A 15,153-nucleotide genomic window follows, 5' to 3' on the forward strand; every position below is an offset into this window, starting at 1 on the left:
TATCTATCTATCTATCTATCTATCTATCTATCTATCTATCTATCTATCTATCTATCTATCTATCTATCTATCTATCTATCTTTATCTATCTATCTATCTATCTATCTATCTATCTATCTATCTATCTATCTATCTATCTATCTATATATATCTATCTATATATAATATGTGCCATGTGTTTGTCATTCTAGAGACGTTTGTTTTCCAAGGCTTTTGTTAAAATCTGGTTTTCATTTCCTAAAGGGTGATTTCCTTTGTCCCCCTCCTCATCCTCCCCGTCTCTTTTTTACCCTGCCCAATCTCCTGAAGAGAGCATCTGTTGCCACTGTATGCTTTTGTATTCGCAAAATTGACAGAAAGCAGGCGCACATTTCTGTGAAGAAGCTGGCATGTGGTACGTACAAAAGAATCCATGATATATATATATAGATATAGAGTAGATAGATAGATAGATAGAGATAGATAGATAGATAGATAGATAGATAGATAGATAGATAGATAGATAGATAATAGATAGATAGATATATAATAGATAAGATAGATATACATATCTATCTTTAGACTAAAAATAGAAGGAGTAAATGTTTAGCGACATGCATAAAGACAATTGTGTCTATTTTGCCAGAGTGTTTCCATGCTTAACCCATGTCCCTGCACTCATCAGTTAAGAGACTCGCTCTCTCTTTAATTCTCTCTGTTACTTAATCCCTATCTTCTTTGCCTGTGATTACCTTTCTTTAGTTGCGTTATTTTTTTCTGTATCCTACTACAATCAAAGGTTAGAATGACAATATGATATTAAGGTTGCTGTTATTGTTGCTTATTCTGCTAAAATTCTGGCGATGAGAGTGAAGCATCGACAACTCACCCTCCACATACTTTACATTTGTGCTCTTGTGATGACTTGTGCTGTCAATTGAAACAGCTTTCAGGTGTGCGCGAGAGCGTGTAGCTCCTTATATGGACAAGAGCTGGTTAGAGCATCTACAGAGCTCCATCGAACTGGGCATGGGATCCTCCTGTGTATGTATGGCAGTCATTTCTTTGTAATTGTGTAAGGTCCAAGCCAGTTTGCCACTCGAACTCCATGATAATTAGTGTCACTACGACTGGTAATATGATGCTCGGCTTATGTATCGAAGTTTCTTTTTGAGCTTTCTCTGCTAATGGATTTATTGAAGCCTACTAAGAGTTTCGACTATTTGCATTATAGGCAGAATTAACTCTAATATTCGGTCGTTTATTATTTCGTGAACTAAAAAGTTTGATCGGTTTAGTGCAAGTAGTAAAAAGATTTGCGTTTGCTTCTAGATAGCTTACGCTCTACACGTTTGTAGCGATATATTACACACAATGATCTCTTTTAATTTAGTGATAAAGAGCAACACCAGTCCATAACTCAGCTGAGCTAAATAAATGTGGAGTGAGACATCATTAATTCCCTCCTTGTTCGTAAAAAAAAACTAGATATTAAAGATCTTCTATATAAATTCTATTGAAATAAATCTAGACCGTACGTAGTGTGCATACGTCGACATATATGCAAAATTTTAATCAAAGTGGCGTATAGTGGGCAAAAACTCGTGTGTCTCGATGCCCTAGTTCCAAGTTACTCTTTGTTTTGCCTTATATATTATATTATATATATAATGTCATATATTATCTCTATTTGACTTTTTGACTTCTACTGTGACTTTGGGTTTGACCTTCATTGCAGTAGAAAGTCTATAATGCAATACACAAGTGATAGTTTTCACTTCCTTTCCTGATATGCCGTTGAGAGTGCTGTGAGTCACAAAGTGCAAAAGGTTGTGGAGACATTCATAGAAAGACATGCAGGCAATACGTCTACATGACTTGCACAGCTCTAAATATTTTCAGTAGGGGCTTTTTTAGGTGGAATAACCCTGCAGTTTTTTTCTAATACATATATTGTCACTACATATATCCAGTTTCTTATTCACATTCAGGTTAAGAAAACTTTGTTAATCCCAAACAAGGACACGTTTGTGGGGTCAACTTTGTAGCTTACCCACACAACCTAGTGACGCAATCAAATTCACACAACTTAACGCATAACACAACTGTGTGTCAAGGCGCAGATCGACAAACAATAAGGTCAAAGAAAAACTAAATTAAGAATGAAATAGATAAATAAACAGAATAATAAGGACATATGTTGTAAAATGAAAAATCATAGAAAAATGAATCAAAATTACCCCATCGGAGTTAGCTGAGGTAATGGACGTTAGACATCAATTTTTTCCTCCTTTTCTACACAACGACTTCGTGAACTCACGGATATTTTTTTGTTCCATACCTTTTTTTACAAGGCTATTGTTTGGTACATAAAGAAATAAAGAAATGTTAATCACATGAAACACAAATAAAGACAAGACATAAGATAATCTAAACCATGTAAACAGGTTTAAAATGTCATATTTGGGTTCAGCACATCAAAATCAGCACATGAAAATTCCTAAGAAAAAGCACAAACAACCTCTGAAAGACAGCTGACCAGTGTCTCCGTATTCTTGTATATGTGGTTCAAATAACATTCCTTTCCATGAAGTTTTACAAGCTGCTAAGTGATGCACAGACACTAACATATGCCTTTGGCACTTGGAAAAACAAAAGGGGGAAGCAACATTGTTGAATTTTTAAGTGGTTGTGTGCAGGACTATGACAGAATAATTATTACTCCAGAGAAGGTTACATATACTGTAAATCTGTATGCATATCTCATTCAGGAAGATGACACAGAGCAGCTCACTCTGTTGCCCCCAGTCTCTTAGAGCCAATCAATTATTGTTGTGTTCTTCCACAGCTTGCTGACTCCTTAAAATCAACTCCATCATTTTGCGATGTATCAGATTTGGAAGTTTTACTTTCTACAAGGTAACAGTTTTGGATTTAACATTTGAAAGACTTATGGATTCAATATAAGTGTTGTGTCAAAGTTCTTTCTCCAGCAAGTCTTATTATGTTTTCACTCAAGTTTATAATAACTTAGCTTTTTCCCTCCACATCAGATCTAATTAAAATTCATGGGTTTTTGTTATTTTAGAGCCCAAAAAATGTTCACCTTTACATATGGTATAAGGCATGGTGGCTATACCAGCTTTCGTGTTTGTTTTAAAGTTTTTGTTTTAAAGTTTTTGTTTTAAAGTTCACATCCTGAAGACTTCTCAAATGCCTTTTTCTCATAATTATTAAATTACTATCATATGTATTACTACAGTGTGGCCTATATTATATATCACTGTCTTTGTTCTGCTATGGTTGTTGAGCTTAAAGAAAGTCTAAGGCCTGAAGCACCATCCGAACAAAAGAAAATTTGATTTTAAGACCAACTGTGCAAACAAGAAATGAAGCCAATGTTTGAAGCATTATCTATCTATCTATCTATCTATCTATCTATCTATCTATCTATCTATCTATCTATCTATCTATCTATCTATCTATCTATCTATCTATCTATCTATCTTCTTATGTTATGTGGGCCATGTGTTTGTCATTTTAGAGACGTTTGTTTTCCAAGGCTTTTGTTACAATCTGGTTTTCATTTCCTAAAGGGTGATTTCCTTTGTCCCCCTCCTCATCCTCCCCGTCTCTTTTTCCCCCTGCCCAATCTCCTGAAGAGAGCATCTGTTGGCACTGTCTGCTTTTGTATTCGCAAAATTGACAGAAAGCAGGCGCACATTTCTGTGAAGAAGCTGGCATGTGGTACGTACAAAAGAAAGTTACATGCTAATTGCATGTCATTACTCCCCGCACACAGTAATTTCTTTGATTGTGGTTACTGTACTTTTCTTCTTCAAAGTAGTGATGGTGCTGATTCTTACCTCTAAATTCTCCATGAATGTCCACAGCGTCTGAGATCAAAAGTCGCTAAAAGTAATAGAAAATGTTTAAAATTGACATGTGTATGTTTATTTGTAATGTGAGAAAATAAATAGACATATAGGAATCATCATACAAATCATTGTAAATTGTTGCTCTTGTGGTTTAGTCAGATTTCTGGGTTTTTGGTAACTAAATACTATTTGGATTAATTATATTCTATATAACTGCATCTGATTAGGCAACTGCCACCATCAGTCCTGTGCAAAAATGGGTGTACTTACCTTACAGTAGATCCATACTATTCTTGCCTAAGCTAACGCCAAAATCAGTCCATTTGACTAGTGGGATCACTATGCACAGTGCAATGCACCGGACTCTCGAGTGCTGTTCAGTTGGACCACTGCTTCTTCAACAGCTGCCGCCAAAGAAATGTTTTGTATTAAGTAATTAGGAAATCTCTAAGGCACGCGAGAGGACACAGTGTGACTGAAGCACAAACTGCAAAATTTTGTGGTTCAGGCACCAACTTAACCACAAAGTGCAAAATGATTAACATCTTTGTTGCCTGCACGGGTGCTTTTGAAAAGCTTGTGTGCATCAAAGAGAGAAATGATGTGAGAGTAAGAGAGACAAAACTAAACATATTCATGCTTGGACGTTTAAGCACAGAGTGAGTGCAAGCCAACAGGCAAGTGTAATGAGGGAACAAAAGTGCCTGGATGCAGTACAGAGCCTTGACTGAGTACAGCTTAAGTCTGGGCTTTGGGTGGGCCTGTTAAGGACTTGTTGATTGTTTGCTTTGGTTTACTTTTGTGCACATTTAAAGGTGAACTGTCGCCCTATAGCTTCAGGTCGCTGCCCTCCTGAGCAGGTATTCTCCAATGACTTTTCTATATTTGGATGAAGTCATCCTTCCCTCAGTTCTGACTAGTTTCCTGGTCCCTGCTGTTGAGAAGCACCCCAGAGAATCTTTATCCTTATGCTCTCAGGGTGTCCTTAAATGCCTTTTGAGAAACACCAAGTGGGCTGCCATGTACCTCTAACTTCTGAATCTCTGTTACCATGACTGCTGGGGTCCTGGTCACCTCCCACATGGACCTTCTTGCTCAGTTTGGCAGCAGCGCCAGCTCTATGAAAATTCCTGGAGGGGGTCTTCTTTCTTTTGCAATTACCGACTCCTCTGTGCTACTGGGAACATTCAAAGCAAAGGTTTTGAACCCTTGCTCCCCACAATTTTAGCATCTAAGTCTACAGCAAGGTTCTTTGGATTTCTGAGGCTGAGGTTTTATCCTGAAGTACAGCGCGAATTTTCCTTTCACAGAGCCATGCATATATGAGGGTTTGTCCCTATCATACCTTTGAGTCCATCAGAGTTCTACATACTTGCTAAGGGTTATTAAAGCCAATAACATCTGGCTAGAATTTGAACTTTTACAGTAAAAGCTGAACGATTAGTAAAATTAGACAATCAGTTTCAGATTTTTAAGACGTTTGCTGTGTTTCTCATGTTCTTTTCATTTTGTCATCATACTCGTCTGAGTGCAGATTGATGGGAAATGTCAATTCTATTTATTTCACAAATCATAAAAATACAGTTTGTCATTTCTCTACATACATACATATACACATTAGCACCCAATGTAACATGAGTAGCATATTTCTTTTAACAACTATCAATGACTAATTTGATGTAGTGTTTTATAAAAGTGTGTATAAGGAACAAACTCAGCTAAATTTGAATAATTTTATGTGGATATGAGAAAACAGGTGTTGTTAAGCAGATATCTCTTTAGGAAAGATGTCTTCGCCTTTTTCTGCAAAACTCACAAAGAAGTCAAGCTGTAGCACAAATCCAACTCTTTTTGGACAACAACAGTATCCTAAAATTGGAATGGACTAACCCTTAAATTATAATACTCGACTAGGCTACTTATGATTATGGAAAAGCCCTATCCGTCTTACATCAGGGCTCTGCTGAGAACCTTGGAGGAGGACTGAGGTCAAACGTGACTCATATGTTGAAGTCACCCAACTTACAGTGATTCATTCTTACACCTCTTCTCCGTGCCAAACCCAAACCCACTGCTTGGCACAACGCCAAACTTTACTCTTCTCATTTTCTATATTTTATCCACTTTATTTTTAATTAAACTGATAAACAGGGGCATTATTACCAGTTTCCCCTCCTTCATGAACAGCAGCATGCACACCTTCCCATTTCATCATGTTTAGTTTAGTATGCTCCCTTTTTTTTCCACAGTAACTACTCCTGTTTTGATATGAAACTACTTTATCCCTTCTCTCAAATAGTATTGAAGTGAGCTGAATGGCTTGTATGATACTCATATAGCCGTGGCTGTGACAAAGGGTTTCACTCTAATGAAGATTGTGTCAGCTTCTTGATTAGGGTTTTAACAGTGAGGATTATGTCTTGTTCTTCTTATTCTGACCACTAATACAGTTAATAACAGGCTTATCAAGCTCACAAGGGATCTCACTGATGTCTTTTGCGGCTGTGTGTGTGCGTGTGTGTCTGAGTGTTTATTGTTCCTTCGTTTCCACTACACATGATTCTCCTCTCCCTCCCCGTATGTCTCTCTCCTGCTGTGCTGTTCTGTTGGCCTTTTTTTCTCTCTCCTGTATTGTGTTTCTGTATTTCAACTCCCCCCTAGGGTAGAGATGGGTCATCAGGTTGCCATGACAAAAGCTTTGATTGTTGCCCAGGTTGAGTGGACGGCATCAGAGAAATGAGTTTTTCTGAGAAATGTCAATAATTTCAAAGGAAGTAAATTGCAAAATACAGGAGTCCTAAGTGGATGGAGAATCAGAGTGAAAAAGCTTTTCTGTTAGTTTTCAGGTCATATCCTGCTGAATGCTTAGTGAACACAACAAACAGAAACAGGCAAAAAAAAAAAGTATAGTACATGCAAATCCACTTTTTATGTAGTAGCTCTTTGCACAACTGGAGTAGTAAGTTGAAGCACTTACAGATCTGTGCAACTTTCTTGTGTTTTTATCTAGATTTTATTCTATGCCAGCACTTCCTATACTGGTGAACAAAACACTATGTTGTAGTAACAGCAAATGTGAATGGCCATGAGATAGACAGTATTTGATTTTTGGTTCCATAATTCTATATGTAACCATACAGAATTACAGTACTATTTATTAGACTGACATCCAGTGTTTATGCCACAGCTAAACTAAAATAACAATATTGATTATTATAATAAAAATAATGTGTCTATGTCTCTGTAATGGCTAATCAACCAGTGTGTGTACACTCTTACAAGTGAGCAAAATTTTATTTTATTATGTTGGGTTTTTCTTTTTATTATTTTCCGATTAGGATGACAAATTGTAGTTATTTTTGCAGTTATCATTCCTGAACAGAACATTTATTTTTAGCCAGTGAATGTTTTGCTCTAATAATTTCTGACTTTTCAGACAAGTCCATTGTGCTTGCTCAAATTTGGGTATATCAAAATGTAATTTTAGTTAAAAAAAAAAAACCTGACAGATTTTTTAAAATACTTGTGTTTTCTTATTTTTATGATAAGTGATCTAATAAATTTGTTAAGCAAATGTTGTTTTCATAAGCCACAAGCTAAAAATCAGGACCCTGTGAGACTATAATGTATTTTCAGCTCATATCTGGAGTGTTGAAAACTTTACTAATCAACATTTATACTGCAAATGAAATGTAAGATGAGAAAAAATACAAGTTATATATAATTAACCAAAATGCAGACAGAGACAGAATGTTAGGCTAAAACTGGGTTTTATTATACGAGCTGATTTCACAAAAACTAAAAGGTGTATAAGCTAAACTCACAATTTAAAAAAAAAGTGTTGTAAACAAACTAAAGCTAAATTTAGCTTCTTCTTTTTTTGGTCGCCACTGTGGATTATCTGCCTCCATCACCCTATTTTATATACTTTTCCTCTTCACTGGTAGCTCCATATTCAGCATCCTGTATCCACTATCACTCCTCTGTGCATGTCCAAACCATCTCAGGCTTGCCTTTCTATCTTTGTCTCCAAACCACTCAACACGAGCTATACTCACATCTACTCCTGTCCACTCTGGCCACTCCCACCTAAAACCCTAGTTGGAATCTTAGCATCTCCAGCTCAAACCAAAGCTAAGCACACGCAACAGTAAGGGTCAAGCAGATAATCACAAGGGCAGGATTAGAACCAAGAGAGGAAATAAATTAACAGAGGATGCTCAAGAAAAAACAATTACGAAAAAAAAAAAAAAGAACCATTAGGAACACAAACACACACAGACAAAGAAAGATGAGAAAAAGAAGGAAAGTAGAAAACAGCGGGTCAATAAAAGAGTAACAGGAATCAAGATTAAAACAAAATTCAAAACCTCGTCCATCTGCATGTTGTGTGAAGGTCTAAATCTTGCTGTTTGACTAAGTCTCACCACTAATCAGTCTATTTCCATCTGCAGCAGGCAGCTGTTTCTCATGAAAAGCCCCAACCCTAACCCTGTTACAGTGATTATTTTCTTTTTTCCCTGCTTGCAAAGACTTGGGAGAACAATTTAATAAAACCAAAAACTACATGTTCTGATAGCCTAGGGTTAGAGTTAGGCTTGTGATCATGTAGTAACTGCTGATGCCTCAAAAGGTTAAAACCTATATACACTGTCTAGCATCAGTGAATGATGAGACAAACCTATTGACTACTTGTTTAACACAGTGGGGGTCTCTAAATTCCCAGATATTTCCATTAAGGATGGGGACTAGGATTGTATTTTTTCCTATATTTACCAGAAAAAAAACTATTTCTAATGCTAATGCTAATTTTCAAATGTTGTATTTATATTATCTCGTGCTTTCTCAACGTGACCAAAATGAACATGGAAATAAAATAATGCAGGTTTAAGTAAAATAAATAATTAAAAACATGCTATGAAATTTTCACAGTAATATATGTAGTTTTGTTAATTGGTCAAAATATGAAGTCTCTGTTGTGCTTTTTAGCAGGATCTGTGTCTCTGCTTTATCTTTTAAGTGCTGGTAGCTGTAGTGTCAACAACGAGTTCAAAAAAGTGACGAGATCACCAAAAGTTACTTTTTCCCGTCTACTTGTACTGATCATACCATTTATTACACCTGTAGTCTAGCGAGTACATTGGAAGTGGATGCGTAGTTTATCGTCCTTTTTGTTGCACTGGAATGAAATTCAGACTTTTTTCTTTTTGCATGAGAAACTAAGCGTATATGCAGTGGTCATGCTAGAGGGCTGATTAGCTAATGGAGGAGGAGGTCGGGCAGCACAAGTGTCTGATGTGTGTGGGCTGTGTGGGTTTAAACTATGATTTTACTGTCCTCTGGAGTCCAAATCAGCAAATGGAGGTAGATAGAGGATAAGTGTTATAGAATAAAATATCCACCAAGTACACCTCCAGGCACACTGGTGTGGATATATCTGTGTATGTGTGTGTGTGTGGTTTTTCAGTCAGTTGTGAAAACGGTGATTCCGCCTCGTGGTTTAAAAAGTGAGTGTAATGATGTAGAATGGAAGAGGTTTATAGAGGCATTAAGCCTAACTCTTCCTCCTTCACTACCTCACTCGCTCTGTCTTTCTGTCTCCAGCTCTATTTCTTCGTCTCTCTCCCCCTCATCCTCAATGTCCCCCTCTCTCTGTTTTTATGGTGGCATTATTATCTCGCTCTCCCACCCATTACTGTTCAGGTTGAAGCAGAATAATAAATTTCAGGATCATGCCGATGCAGCACTTCTCCAGCTAAAGCTCATTCTGTGGACTCGACAGAAACGCTGCACCAAAACAACTCGAGACAACAAAGATTGTAGCATGTACCTGCTTTCTTCATGTTTTCAGCATTTTAAAACTATTTTAGGGGGAAAAAGTCATTATTAGATGAAGAAGTTGTGGTGGTTTTTCTGTGTTATTGTGGGTTTGTCTATGACTTGTACTTATTTACAACTTTTCAAAATCTCTCTGACTAGATAACATTTTTTGCATTTTCTAAAAACCTCTTTCTGTGAGACTATGATTAGTTTAAAACAGTGTATTAGGCTTTTTTCCTTCCTACTAATGTACTTTGTCAACATTTTCAACAGTTTTAAGTTAACCTGCCTCTACATCAGAATTTTTTCTTTGTCACTTTTGCTCTTACTACTCTGTTGGTTTTTGGTCACGTTTCGCTTTTTAATCCGTGCGCTCTATTAGCGTCAAATAAAGCAGAAACATGGACCTTTAAATCAATCTAATAGTGAGCTAAGTCTAATGAGCTACGAAGCATGGGAAATCAAAAGGTCAAAAGGTGTTGTTTTTATTACAAACTTGACTTTCTAACTTGTTTTGTCTGCCTTTGTCATTCTGCAGCTTTCAGCCTACGGTGGGAATGTCATTTTCACCGTGTCTTATACTGTAGAGCAGCAAGAACAAGTGAGCATCAGAGTCACATCAGAGCCTGACTTAATCATAGAGGTAAGTTTTTAAACAATTCACTACTTACTTGTAGCTGCAAACTTAAACTACTGTCAACATGCTACACGGTAATGATATTAAGTCAACCAGGACTTGAGACTGGTCGACTACCACCACCTGATAGGGAAAAATGTGTACTACCAAATCAAATCAAATCAAATCAAATCAAATCACTTTTATTGTCACATCACATGTGCAGGTACATTGGTACAGCACATGTGAGTGAAATTCTTGTGTGCGAGCTTCACAAGCAACAGAGTTGTGCAAAATACAATAATGTAAACAAGCAAAATACAAGAATGGCTACATCTGAAACTAATAAATATATGTACAATATATAATAGTATATGCATTTCTGGATGTGTATACTAAATATTTTTCTACGTGTGTGTGTGTGTGTGTACACATATTTTACAAATTAAATAGAGTAAACAATAAATAAAATATATAAAAATATACAGAGTTGAGACATGTGCAAAACAGTGGCATTACTGTACAGTATGGAGTGCATAATGTTAAAGTTCCAGTAGTGAAGCTGAGGTGTCTATGACGTGTTCAGCAGTCTGATGGCCTGATGGAAGAAGCTGTCTCTCAGTCTGCTGGTACGGGACCGGATGCTGCAGAACCTCCTTCCTGATGGAAGCAGTCTGAACAGTTTATGGCTGGGGTGACTGGAGTCCTTGATGATCCTCCCCGCTTTCCTCAGGCACCGCTTCCTGTAGATGTCTTGGAGGGAGGGAAGCTCACCTCCAATTATCCGTTCAGAGCACCGCACTACTCGCTGGAGAGCTTTGCAGTTGTAGGCGGTGCTGTTGCCATACCAGGTGGTGATGCATCCAGTGAGGATGCTCTCAATGGCACAGTGATAGAAGGTCCTGAGGATGCGGGGGCTCATGCCGAATCTTTTCAGTCTCCTGAGAAAGAAGAGGCGCTGCTGCGCCTTCTTCACTGTTTTGTTTGTGTGTACTGACCACGTAAGATCCTCAGCCAGATGTACACCAAGGAACCGGAAGCTGCTCACTCTCTCCACAGCAGCGCCGTTGATGGTGATGGGGGTGTGTACTTCTCTGCACCTCCGGAAGTCCACTATCAACTCCTTTGTCTTTGCGACGTTGAGGGTGAGATGGTTGTCTTGACACCAGTGGGTCAGGGCGCTGACCTCCTCCCTGTAAGCCGTCTCATCACCGTTGGTGATAAGACCCACCACTGTAGTGTCGTCCGCAAACTTCACAATGATGTTGGAGTTGTTAGTGGCTGTGCAGTCGTAGGTGTAGAGTGAGTATAGGAGAGGGCTCAGTACACACCCCTGTGGAGCACCAGTGTTCAGTGTGATGGGGGATGAGGTGATGCTGCCCAGTCTGACCACTTGGCGTCTGTCAGACAGGAAGCTAAGGATCCAGCTGCAGAGGGAGCTGCTCAGTCCTAGATCCTGCAGTTTCCTGTCCAGCTTCGAGGGAACGATGGTATTGAATGCTGAGCTGTAATCTACAAACAGCATTCTCACATACGTGTCTCTCTTCTCCAGGTGTGACAGGGCAGTGTGTAGTGTCAGGGCTATGGCATCATCAGTGGACCTGTTGTGGCGGTATGCGAACTGTAGAGGGTCCAGTGAGTCGGGTAGTGCAGAGCAGATGAAGTCCCTGACCAGCTTCTCGAAGCATTTGCTTACGATGGGGGTCAGGGCTACAGGTCGCCAGTCGTTCAATGAGGAGATGGTGGAGGATTTGGGTACAGGGACGATGGTGGCCATTTTGAAGCAGGCTGGGACTACAGACAGAGAGAGGGAAAGGTTGAAGATGTGTGTGAACACTCCAGCCAGCTGAGCCGCGCATGACTTGAGGACGCGGCCGGGAATCCCGTCCGGACCAGTAGCTTTGCGTGCGTTCACCTTCCTGAAGCACTTCCGCACATCGTCCTCAGACACAGTGTGCGCACTGATGTCATCCGTGGTGCGCACACTGTCCGGTCTCATGGTGTTCGCTGTGTCGAATCTAGCGTAGAATACGTTTAGATCCTCACACAGAGAGGTCGTGGTCTGCGGCGGTGTGCTGGTTTTCCCTCTAAAGTCTGCGATACCTAAGCAGTTGGCGAGTGTTTGCTGGTTGTCACCCAGTGAAACTGCAGAATAAATCTTGGTCGTTATTGGTGGTTGTTATCAGATTGCATGGAGGACACAGACTTGTCTGCAATCACTTGCAAGCTGCTTATTAACAGTCAGACTGGAAACAGAGAACATTCACCCTTAAAGTGAAAGCTGTGCCTTACTGCTACAACCAGCACCTTTTGAAGACTTTGAACTCTAATACATTATTTAGTTTAATATTTCAAGTTGCGGTTTTCAATCCACAGCCACAGTAAGGGCTGAGACTGATTTCACATAGCAACCGCCATCAACCTCCAGCAACCACTTGCCAACTGGTTGGAGATTGCAAATGCCTGTGGTTGATAGGGGAACTGCATGACTGGAGCTTTAGCAATTGGTTTCCCAACAACAGCCAGAAATTTCTGCCAATGTTTGAAGAAGTGGAACTTTTTATTTAGAATAAATAAAGGACCTCTAGCAGCCACTCGGCGACCAGTAAGGGAATACACGTTTTTTCCTAGTGATCTGTGGTTTCCGGGAGTCCCCAAGTGTTCTCGATGCCCATGTGACTCTAGCCTGAAACAACATATCCATGCAATCTATATGCATGGGTTTAAATTGTGTCATTTTTTTTGTTTTACTTTTTGATTCCTATATTAAACTGTCTTGGTGCATTTGGGAGACTCCTCAGGAACAGCCATGTGGTAGAGCCCAGGAATGAGATCCAACTGAACTGACTATTTCAGTTAAAGGGGTTGACAAGGACTGCTCCCAGCACTCAGCAAATACATTATTTTTGGTGTCAGAGTAACTCAAGTGTGACTTTTTCAGTTTTTGTGTACTTTTTTTTGCGCTGTTTTCTGCGACCATGAGGACTAAATGAAGTTGCAAACAGTTAAGAAAAGACAGACAGTCACACACGCGCGCACGCAAGCAGCTGCAGCCTGAGGAGAACTGCTGAACTTAGCAATAAAAAATGCAGATATACTCTCTCGCCCCTTCTCTCCCTGTATGTCTGTATAATGAGCAGGTTGCAATATGATGTATGGCAGCAATAAGCAAAGCAGCCACACTATTAGTTAACTGTTTATATCTCTCATATCACTAAACAACATTGTGTCTGTGTATGTGTGAGAGCATGGAGTACACACAAAACAATGCACAGGTTGGTGTGTATGTGTGTCCTCTGTGCTGGAGCTGTAGAAAGGATCCAGTTACTTTGCTAGTGTTCGAAGAAGTGGGAATTCTAATTAGAATAGTTGGAAGGGCTTTCAGAAACGATCTAAAATAAACTGCAGTAAATGTGAAAGCACCTAAGTCTCACATACTGACTGCAAAGAGAAAGCGGCGTACTGTGTACGGTAGGTGAGAAAGAATGGATCGAATGGATGAAAGGGCACGGAAAGAAAGCCATAAAAGGAGGGAATGAAAAGAAAAAGAGACTTTGAATCAAATAAAGGCAGGGCAGACTGAAAAGTGAAATAAAAGATGGGAAAGAAAGAAATTGACAAAAAAAGGAAAAAGTAGTGGAAGATTGAAAGGAAGAATGGTGGGTGTGAAACAACACAAAAGGAAGTGAAAATGAAAAAAGGAAAAGAAGAAACAAACAGTGAAGAACGGAACGTGGAAATAAACAAAAGTAAGAATGAGGAAGAAGGAAAATTGTGAGACGGATAGTCACAGACCAATGAGCTTGTGTTATTTAAAGATGTGTCAGTGAGATCGACAGACTGGGAGGAGATGGGAGGAGAAGGAGAGGAGGACAAGTGTCGGTCTTGTTGTCAACAAAAAGCCTCTCCAAATGATGACAATAATGAACCACCTACACACTGTCAGCCAGCTCTCTCCCTCTTCACTGTCTCTTTCAGCCTTTGTCTCGTTTTGTTCCCTCTTTTTCTGCCCTGCTGTTTACGCTGCATATCTGCATCGAGTTGTAATATTTTTTGTTGCTTGTTTTTGTGAAGTGCAAGAAGAAACTTGTGTGTTGTTCGCAAGAAGTCGGCATCTGAATAGATAATAATCTCTCTGTCTTTGTATGGCTCTGTGGCTTTGTTGCTTTCCGTGCCTTCCTCTCGATCCATGCCCACTCAATCAGTCCACTTTAGCACAGTTAAAGTATGTAAATAAAGAAAGAAAAGAATGCTGTAAACACAGAAACGCAGTCTTGAGCCGCCTCTCATTTTGTTTCAGGAAAAACCTTATAAAACTTTCCCTTTGTGATCTAATTTTTAAAGTAAGAAGTGAAATGTTTGTATTAAAAAGTATTAAGAATTGAACCAACATAATGATGTTTGTCTTTTTAAGGGATTTTTTAACTGAATTCATTTTCTTACTGGTAAATAAAAGTGAGGTGACTCTGTCATTTTCCCTCTTTGTCTCTGTCATCCTCTGATTTTGTGCATCTCTTGGCTGTGCTGCTGGTTTCACCGTCTTTATGACTCCCCCACCTCCCCCAATTCAATTAGTTTTTATTTAATGGTTTATTGGCATTGTAAGCTCTCCCTCTCTCTCACTCTCTCCCTCCATAAGTAGTTGTCACTCTGTGTTAGCCACTACATGCCATTGATCCGTTCTCAACAAGAGATAGTCAGATACCAGGCCTGGGCTCAATTTACTTTGCATTTAGTCCATTCAGTATGTCAATATAAACTGGAGCTCATTACCTAATGACACATCTTTCACTCTCACTCATTTTTTTTTAGATAAGTTATAAATGCACATGTCAGTGCTGTCATAAAAGCAACAGAGGG

The 15,153-nt window shown here is 39.1% G+C and overlaps 1 protein-coding gene across 10 annotated transcripts in view; it reads left to right on the top strand.

The window, feature by feature from the left end:
• The window catches only part of lama2 (laminin, alpha 2), a 235,175-nt gene that overhangs the window by 107,664 nt on the left and 112,358 nt on the right, over window positions 1-15,153 (top strand). For all 10 annotated transcript variants that reach the window (XM_042222720.1, XM_042222717.1, XM_005935361.3 and 7 more), the window contains exon 15: window positions 10,216-10,320. In XM_042222720.1, coding sequence (XP_042078654.1) covers window positions 10,216-10,320 — 105 coding nt within the window. The remainder of the gene's footprint in view (window positions 1-10,215; window positions 10,321-15,153) is intronic.

The sequence above is a fragment of the Haplochromis burtoni genome, unplaced genomic scaffold (assembly GCF_018398535.1).
Source record: "Haplochromis burtoni strain Fernald_Lab_line unplaced genomic scaffold, NCSU_Asbu1 Contig_92, whole genome shotgun sequence".
In the NCBI taxonomy this organism is placed as follows: Eukaryota; Metazoa; Chordata; class Actinopteri; order Cichliformes; family Cichlidae; genus Haplochromis; species Haplochromis burtoni.